The sequence below is a fragment of the Armigeres subalbatus genome, chromosome 2 (genome assembly GCF_024139115.2).
Source record: "Armigeres subalbatus isolate Guangzhou_Male chromosome 2, GZ_Asu_2, whole genome shotgun sequence".
NCBI lineage: Eukaryota > Metazoa > Arthropoda > Insecta > Diptera > Culicidae > Armigeres > Armigeres subalbatus.
In genome coordinates, this window is record NC_085140.1 from 34404227 (window position 1) to 34414089 (window position 9863).

General features: G+C 47.1%; 1 protein-coding gene across 3 annotated transcripts in view; it reads left to right on the plus strand.

Moving 5' to 3' along the window:
• Positions 1–8267, plus strand: part of LOC134218440 (tyrosine-protein kinase Src64B) — a 266520-nt gene extending 258253 nt beyond the window's left edge. For all 3 annotated transcript variants that reach the window (XM_062697430.1, XM_062697431.1, XM_062697432.1), the window contains exons 4-6: positions 5971–6184; positions 6633–6886; positions 6947–8267. In XM_062697430.1, the coding sequence (XP_062553414.1) occupies positions 5971–6184; positions 6633–6886; positions 6947–7869 (1391 nt within the window). In that variant the 3' untranslated portion in view covers positions 7870–8267. The remainder of the gene's footprint in view (positions 1–5970; positions 6185–6632; positions 6887–6946) is intronic.
• The last annotated feature ends 1596 nt before the right edge of the window (positions 8268–9863 follow it).

Genomic DNA, 9863 nt, shown 5'->3' on the forward strand with positions numbered 1-9863 from the left:
GTGGTGCCAACCCGTTGCAGGATGGGGAGACCACCACACGGCTGAGGACTATCTGGGCTTCGAAATGTCAATAGGTGGGTGCTACCTGCAAAGTACCCGTCCTCCAGACCTATTGGCCGTATCAAAGCCCGGGTAGGGGAGTGTTAGGCACGCGTGACGTGCCGGGTGTTCCACGTCCAAACGATGCATAGGAGGTGCACAGAGTGGATAAAAATGGGAGATGGGGGTATTACAACCCCCACTGAGTGAGTGATTGAATGTCAAAGAGAGTGGTGCACAAGTGGAGCAAGCGTTTGGGACTGAATGTATGAGCGAGCACACAAGTCAGACTCGCATGGTACGTATGGTCAGAGTGGCTGCTTAGGCAGTAGTGTAATCCGGCTGTCAGGGACGGAATGAGTGATGTCTCGCTAGGCCTGGCAGGAGTGTCGGGGGGCAGATACCTCTGTGGCACCTTAGAAGTAGGGGACACGAAAGTCTCGCTATGACTGGCAGGAGTGTCGGGGGTTGATGCTTCTGCGGCACCTCAGAAATAGGAGACATGAAAGGGTCTGCCTCGTAGCTGAGGTAGGAGCGGCATAGGAGCCACCAACCTAGGGTCGCCTCCGGCTTGGTAGACAAGTAGTGCCACCCTGTTGCAGGACGGGGTGAACACCACACTGAGTGAGAACTGTCTATGTCGTGAGATGGCGGCATGGGGTACCCCCTGTAGGGTACCTGTTAGTTCCTTACAGTCATTCAAGCGGCATAGGCAGGCATAGTGTTGGGGCACATATGGTGCCAGTGTGTCTTGTGCAAATGTGTTGCATGGGGAGTGTCGAAGAGTTGAGGCGCATACGTGCACTTGTGTACGTCGTCATGTAGGGGGCGCAATGCCCAATAATCATCCCCCGAAGTATTGCTTAATTGCGGGCCGGGGGAATGACTGGAGAGGAAGGAGTTGGTTTTAGTGGGTCGGGAGTGGTGATCCCATCCCCACACTACCTGGGTTCGCCTCCCCAGGTGTCTGTTTGCAGATTTCCATTACCTTTAAAAAAAAACATCATGTAGCTGCAGCCGCTGTACAGCTGTTTTGAGGGACGGACTGATGTTCGGGCAGAACGAATCACACACACGTAGCACGCAATTGAAATCGCCCGCTGCGATGACGTTCTCGATGTAGTGGCGGAGATAATAGACAAGCTGCTATTGAAGAACTCCTCTCTAGCAGCGCGCTGAGCAGCGCCGGAGGGAGCGCAAACCATTTCAGCGGTCTGTGGTTGTGTGCGCAACGACGACGATGAGTTGCGCGCGGTTTGTGTTTGCAACGAACTGGGAGACACCGTTCGTGCAATTGGAGCAGCAGATTAGCAAGCTGTTGGGTTGTTTGAGCCGGACAGTTTGGTCTGACTCAACGGCTGTGGCAGCTCGGGGAAAACCTCCAGCGATGCTGGTGGTGGAGCGACAGAATGCTGACCTACCGGTTTGGCGTTTGGGTGTTTTACAACGTTCACCTTCTTCGGTGGTTGTCGTGGCTCAGTTTGCTTCGCCACGTTCGCATATTTCTTCTAGACTAGCAGCTTTTTGTTCTGGACACACGATATGCCAGTATGCGCTTGCTCTTTGCAGTATTTACAAGAGACGATCTGTCCCTTGTAAACAATGTAGGCCTGCTGTCCATCGATCGTTACCCACGAATCGATGTTCCGATGGACTAGCATTCGGGCCGACCAAATGCCGAGCGGTATCCCACCGAACTCGAACAAACGAAAACACGCAGCGAAAACACTTCACCGAACGCACTCACGTTTTCTGGCAGGTCGTGCACTTTAATCTCTACACTTCCATCTTCCATGATGATGCGAAGCTTGTACTTCTTCCCCGCGTGCTTCACTTCATGCTTCTCATCTTGTTCTTGCACCATTCGTTGTGCGAGCGCCAGGTTGTCAACCTTGACGAACGCACATGGTTCACCTCTGTGGCACTGTAGTGTCAACATTCCTTCTTTCATCAGGCCTAGTACCGTGAACCTTTTCGAATGACGGTTTCACCGGGAAAGTCGAATAGTCAATACGAAAAGTATTTTCTCGCCTCATCGCGGATCACTAAAACGAGCGACGCGGCACGGACGGAATCGAACTTTAACCACTGTAATCGATCACTTGACTTTCCAAGAGCGCAATCGGAAACACATCTGCACGTCTCAGAAGCTGAGCGGTAACTAAAACTCTCAAACCTCCTTTCAAGAAGCTCGGAAGCCTCCTTTCATTCAACTCGGAAGCCTACTTTCAAGATGCTCGGAAGCCTCCTTTCATGAAGCTCGGAAGTTTCCTTTCAAAAGGCTCGGAGGCCTCCTTTCAAAAGGCTCAGAAGTCTTTCAAGAGGCTCGTAAATCTAATTTCAAAAAGCTCGTAAACCTGCTTTCAAGAGGCTTTCAAGCCTCCTTTCAAGAAGCTCGGAAGCCTCCTTTCATTCGGCTCGGAAGTCTCCTTTTAAGAGGCTCGGAAGCCTCCTCTCAAGTGCATCGGAAGCCTCCTTTCAAAAGGCTCAGAAGTCTCTCAAGAGGCTCGTAAATCTCATTTCAAACAGCTCGTAAATCTGCTTTCAAGAGGCTTTCAAGCCTCCTTTCAAGAAGCTTGGAAGCATCCTTTCAAGAGGCTCGGAAGTCTCCTTTTAAGAGGCTCGGAAGCCTCCTTTCATGAGCCTCGGAAGTTTCCTTTCATAAGCCTCAGAAGTCTCCTTTTAAAAGGCTCGGAAGCCTCCGTTCAAGAGGATCAGAAACCTCTATTCAAGAGCCTCGGAAGCCTCTTTTCCAGAGGCTCGGAAGCCTCCTTTCAAGAGGCTCGGAAGTCCTTTTCGTGAGCCTCGGAAGCCTCCTTCCAAGAGGCTCGGAAGCATCCTTTCATAAGGCTCGGAAGTTTCTTTTCATAAGGTTCAGAAGTCTCCTTTTAAAAGGCTCGGAAACCTCTGTTCAAGAGGCTCAAAAGCCTCCTTCCAAGAGACTCGGAAGCTTTCTTACAAGAAGCTCGTAAGCCTCCCTTCAAAAGGCTCAGAATTCTTTCCAGAGGCTCGGCAGCCTCCTCTCAAGTGGCTTGGAAGCCTCCTTTCAAGAGGCTCGGAAGCCTAATTTCAATAAGCTCGTAAACCTGCTTTCAAGAGGCTTTCAAGCCTCCTTTCAAGAAGCTCCTTTCATTCGGTTCGGAAGTCTCCTTTTAAGAGGCTCGGAAGCCTCCTTTCATGATGCTCGGAAGTTTCTTTTCATAAGGCTCAGAAGTATCTTTTTAAAAGGCTCGGAGGCCTCCTCTCAAGTGCCTCGGAAGCCTCCGTTCAAAAGTCTTTCAAGAAACTCGTAAATCTAATTTAAAAAAGCTCCAAACCCTGCTTTCAAGAGACTCTCAAGCCTCCTTTCAAGAAGCTTGGAAGCATCCTTTCATTCGGCTCGGAAGTCTCCTTTTAAGAGGCTCAGAAGCCTCCGTTCAAGAGGATCGGAAACCTCTGTTCAAGAGCCTCGGAAGCCTCCTTTCAAGAGACTCGGAAGCCTCTTTTCATGAGGTTCGAAAGCTTCCTTTCAAGAGACTTGGAAGCTTCCTTTCAAGAGGCTCGGAAGCCTCCTTTCAAAAGACTCGTAATTTTCTCCAGAGGCTCGGAAGCCTCCTCTCAAGTGGCTCGAAAGCCTCCGTTCAAGAGGCTCGAAAACGTCTGTTCAAGAAGCTCGGAAGTTTAATTTCAAGAGGCTCGAAAGCCTCCTTACAAGAGACTCGGAAGCTTCCTTTCAAAAGGCTCGGAGGCCTCCATTTAAGAGGCTCAGAGGTCTTTCAAGAGGCTCGTAAATCTAATTTCAAAAAGCTCGTAAATCTCTGTTCAAGAGGCTCTCAAGCCTCCTTTCAGGAAGCTCGTAGCCTCCTTCATTAGACTCGGAAGTCTCCTTTTAAGAGGCTCGGAAGTTTCCTTTCATGAGGCTCAGAAGTCTTCTTTTAAGAGGCTTTAAGAGACTCCTCTCCAGTGCCTCGGAAGCCTCCGTTCAAGAGGCTCGGAAACCTCTGTTCAAGAGGCTCATTCATGAGGCTTGGAAGGCTCTTTTCCAGAAGCTAGGAAGCCTCCTCTCAAAAAAAATAGGGGGTACATAAATAAATGCAAAAGTTCGAAGGGGAACCTCTAAAATAAAAAGGTTTAGATCCGCTGCTCTAAGACGTCTTAGGGGTCGTACACATATTACGTAAGCAATTTTTGTGAGTTTTTCGACCCCCCTCACCCCATGTAAGATTTTTCCCATACAAACGATTTTTTTATTTACATGGTGCGTAAGATATTGACAGATCCCCCCTCCCCCCATAAGTGCTTACGTAATATGTGTACGGGCCCTTACTGGAGTTCATAAAGAAGTTTATCCTGGAACAGCAGTTTCTCCAAAGTGATTGGCGGCGGCGTACACCGGCATGAATCAATTTCGTGCATTATAAATTTTCCGGAATTTATCCTCCAGGAATTCCTCCGGAATTTCACCGAAGAATTCATCCGGAAGTTACTCAAGAAATTCTTCCGGAAGTTTCTCCAAGAATCCCTCCTGAAGTTCCTCCATGAATTCCCCCTCAAGTTCATCCGGGAATTCCTCCGCAAGCTCCTCCGGATCTTTATCCTGGAATTCGTCCGAAAGTTCCACCAAGAAATTCCTAAAAAAAAATCCTCCAAACATGCATCCTAAATTGACCTTCCCCGTCAAAAAATGTATCTCGTTTTATAGTCTCAATCGATTCTTTGGCTTATTTAAGGTCAACTTTACCGAAGAACCCATATTTTTTGAAGCCTCTAATTATTTTTAAAATCAAAAACAAAAACCGAAAAAGTGCTGCACGTGTGAACCGGCCTGAAAAATTCACCCGATGTTCGTTCAAAATTGGACCAATCTTTAAAAAATAGCACATTTTCGATTTTTGTTTTTGATTTTAAAAGCACTTAGAGGCGTCAAAAAATATGGGTTATTTGGGAAAGTTGACCTTAAATAAGTCAAAGAATCGATTGAGCGATTTTTTTTTTACGGGGAAGGTCAATCTTCGTGAATTCTTTCAAATATACGTCTAAGAAGTTCCCTTATTTCCACAGTGGTTTCTTCAGCAATTCACTTAGAAATTATCTTCGAAATTTTTCACGTCTCCTTTCCTAGAACTTTCACCACAAATTATTCAAAAATTACCAAGTAAACTTCTCCTGACATTCTCTCTGGAGTAACTCCAGAGATTCCAACAAGATCTCTTCATTAATTGCTTCGAGGTCTTTCCAGAAATTCCCTTTTAAATTTCTTCAGAAACTTACGTGGAAGCCCTCGATAACCCACTTCCAGCCCACGCTCCTGGAGAAATTCGCGGAGGAATTCCTGGAAGAGTATCTGAAACAATTCTAAATTCTAAAAGAAGAAGTTTTTTTTTTCAAATGAAGTTGCCAAAGATTTTTAAAACATCGCACTTTTTGGTCAGAGATCAGCTACACGCTAGTTGAATTGTGAGTAGATCGCCATCCAATGGTTTAAATTTAAAGGCTTTATCGACAGACATCACCTCAATTCGTTGATCGGTATATGAAAGTCGGCTCTTCGATTATAAAACTACAATACAAGACGGTTTTTACATGGGAAAATCGACGTTTTTAAAACTGGGTGGAAAATCTGATAAAAAAAGAGGTGAACTCTTAAATGCCGATATCATTGCTTTGAATGCTGATATCACATCTAAAAATGAATTTCAATCTCCCGTGCATCAATGCCTTCATGACTACATTAGGTATTTGCTTCCAACAATGTGGGAAACGGCATCTCGCTGTTGTACGACTCAGTCCTTTCGTTCCAATTTATAAATCGTACCCACCACAGCGACCCACAACACGCCACAAAGCCCCAAGGGTATGCAAAGAAATCCCCATCCGGCTGAAATGCACCTCCATTGAAAACCGTATTGATTTTTGCCACCTTTCCCACATTTTCCGTTTACGCCCTTACAGTGCATCCCGGTTTGAACACCCGGCGAATAGTGGTCGCCCTGTACAACTACAATGCCCGCGAGGAAACCGACGTTAGCTTCGTCAAAGGCGACCGGATGGAGGTGCTGGACGACACCGAGTCGGACTGGTGGCGCGTGGTGCATCTGAAAACACGCCAGGAGGGCCTAATTCCGTGGAACTTTGTGGCCGAGGACCGGAGTGTCAACAGTGAAGAGTAAGTAGAAAGTTATTTGATTGATGATGCAGTTATTCAATGAAGACATACAATCTCGAAGAATCTACACAAAATGTTAGAATCATAATTATGGTCAAATATGGTTTCCATAATTTTGTAATTTGGTTTCAATCATTAGAAGTTTTTCAATAATTCATTGAAGATGCTGAATTTTGGGCTTTCAGCACGATGTTTTTCCTACAACTTCACCTTCGATGTTTGAATTCCACGAGTTTACAACAAAGCGTATTGTAAAGTATATTGCAACACCATTTACATACAATGATAAAAACTTGACGGCGTTTACCTGAGTTGTTTTTGCTTCAAAAATGTATACATCCACAAAATCTATGTAGGCCATGCATGGGCTTCCTCAACTCTTCTTCCCGTCCCGGAAATGCCTTCAACTACCAGTAATCATGAGAATCGGCGTTCTTATTTTTTTCAGCTGGTTCTTTGAGAACGTTTCCCGAAAAGAGGCAGACAAGCTGCTCCTGGCGGCGGAGAACCCGCGAGGCACTTTTCTGGTGCGACCGTCCGAGCACAATCCCAACGGTTTCTCACTTTCGGTCAAGGACTGGGAAGAGAGCAGAGGCTATCACGTGAAGCACTACAAAATCAAGCCACTGGACAACGGCGGCTATTATATCGCAACGAATCAGACCTTCCCATCGCTACCTGCACTCGTGTTGGCGTATTCAAGTAAGTCGTCTAAACATCGGATGTTGTGACTTGTTTATGATTCTTCTTAATAATTTGCAGAGAACGCCCTCGGGTTGTGCCACGTGTTATCTAGTCCATGTCCAAAGCCACAGCCACAGGTGTGGGACCTGGGTCCGGAGCTTCGTGACAAGTGGGAAATCAACCGGAACGAGATTCAGCTCATCCGCAAGCTGGGTCACGGCAACTTCGGTGAGGTGTACTACGGCAAGTGGCGCAACAACATCGAAGTTGCGGTCAAGACCCTCCGGGAGGGTACGATGTCGACGCAGGCCTTCCTTCAGGAAGCGGCGATCATGAAGAAATTCCGTCACAGTAGGTTAGTCGCGTTATATGCGGTCTGTTCCAAAGAGGAACCGATCTACATCGTCCAGGAGTATATGTCCAAGGGTAGTTTGCTGGACTACCTGCGAACGGGTGACGGGCAGTTCCTACAGTTCGAAGATCTTATCTACATTGCCGCCCAGGTGGCATCTGGTATGGAGTATCTGGAACTGAAACAGCTAATACATCGGGACCTGGCAGCCCGGAACGTACTGATAGGGGAAAACAATGTAGCGAAGATCTGTGATTTCGGACTGGCGCGGGTGATAGCGGACGACGAGTATTGTCCCAAGCAAGGATCTCGATTCCCGGTCAAGTGGACCGCTCCGGAGGCGATCGTGTACGGCAAGTTCTCGATCAAGTCGGACGTCTGGTCCTACGGCATTCTGCTGATGGAACTGTTCACCTACGGACAAGTGCCGTACCCGGGAATGCACAGCCGCGAGGTCATCGAACAGATTGAACGGGGCTACCGAATGCCAAAGCCAACGAATCATCACCTGCCGGACGACATCTACAGCCTGATGCTCAAGTGCTGGGATGCAATACCGGAGAAGCGCCCGACGTTCGAGTTCTTGAACCACTACTTCCAGAACTTCACCGTCACGTCGGAGGTGCCCTATCGAGAGGTGCAAGACTAATCAGCCTCGGTCGAGGGGGTTCAATCATAAGTGAGAATGAGTCTGAGCGATCTTTTCGGTTTACTATTTAACGGCAAGTTTGGGTTTCATTGTTCACCCTACTCGGGCAGAGGTCGTCCTTCTCTCTGATTGCTTCTCTAGAGCGTTAGAACCTAGAAAATCGCCCCGATAATTGCATGTGGAGCGCGATTTCATACAGACACACTGAGACATTCATAAGCTAATCGGAAGGCTAAGGCGTGTGTAATCATACAATGTAAGGATGAAATTGGAATGAGTGAAAATTGATTTTTTTTTATTGAACAGCCTAAATTATAGTGTGTTGAGAAGATGAAAGCCAGTTTTACACGTTTCAAAGTTAGGAGAAAAAAGAAATAAATAAGATGTACTTTCGTGTATACATCATGGACGGTTGTTATGATAGGATCGTTTACATCGCCTGTAGTAGCTTTCCACCTTTCTAACAATGGAGTGCAAATGCAACATTTAGACGGGTCCCGCTGAACAATAATGTAGTTCTCTGTTCTTATCACCATGAGGATAGGATCAGGTTGTTGATGGATCAGGCGCTATATTTTCAAGCTTTTACATTTTTCTCATTTATTTGTATTACTTGGAGGCAAGAGTTGAAACCCTGAGAAATTTAAAAAAAAAACTCGCACTTACCATCTCTTCATACATTCTCGATATGTAGACATCTTTTTTGAAAGCTTTCCATAGCTGCTTACTTACTTACTTACTTATGGATCCTGTACACCTCCGGTGGTGCAAAGGGCCGACTTGAAAGATCTCCATCCTGAGCGTTGCCCGGCTATCCCTTTAACCTGTTGCCAGGTTAGATTTCGGTCGACTTCTTTTATTTCTTTATTGAGGCTTCGCCGCCATGAGCCTCTGGGTCTGCCTCTGCTGCGATGTCCCGCTGGATTCCAGTCCAATGCTTGTTTACAGATTTCGTTTCCGCTCCTACGTAGAGTGTGGCCGACCCAGCCCCACCTCCGATCCCGAATTTCTGTTGCTATCGGCCTCTGGTGACAACGACGATGGAGCTCCAGTTGTGAGGCCACCAGGCCCGAATTATATACCGCAGGCATCTGTTAATGAACACCTGCAGCCGTTGAGTGTTCTCCACTGATACACACCATGTTTCGCTAGCGTATAAAAGCACAGATTTCACGTTAGAGTTGAAAATTCGTATTTTGGTGCGTTCACTTATCTGCCTGTTTTTCCAGATATTTCTTAAACTCGCAAAGAGCAGCCCTTGTTTTCTTGATTCGTGCGCCTATGTCGATCTTGGTACCGCCGTCTGACGCCATTTGGCTACCAAGATATTGGAAGCTTTCAACATTCTCCACTGGTTGCCCGGCTACTGTGAAACTGAACGGAGTCACCGTGTTTACATCCAACGATTTGGTTTTGTTGACGTTGATGACTAAACCAGCCGAGGAGGAGCGCTCGGCAAGGTCGTTGAGCTTACTCTGCATATCAGAACGCCATTGCGCAATGAGTGCAACATCATCACCCAATTCGAAGTCGTTTACGTGCTCCATGGTTATAGGCTGCCGTAACAGCCTGCGGTTTGGTTCACAGTCAATCGCATCTACCAGAATCTCATCGATTACGATGAGGAACAGTAACGGTCATAGAATACATCCTTGCCGCACACCAGTTACGACCCGGATAGGGTCGGACAGGACCCCATTGTGCAGTACTCTACAAGAAAAGGCCTAGTACTGTGCTTCGATGAGGCCGATGATTTTCTCAGGAACCCCTTTGCGTCTCAGGGCGCCCCACATATTCTCGTGATTGAGACGGTCGAAAGCTTTTTCGTAGTCAATGAATACCAAGTAAAGGGACTCTTGGAATTCGTTGACCTGCTCCAGAATGATGCGGAGCGTGACAATATGGTCCACACAGGATCCTCCGGCACGGAATCCGGCTTGCTGCCGCCGGAGAGTCGCATCGATCTTCTCCTGAATCCGGGCTAGGATAATTTT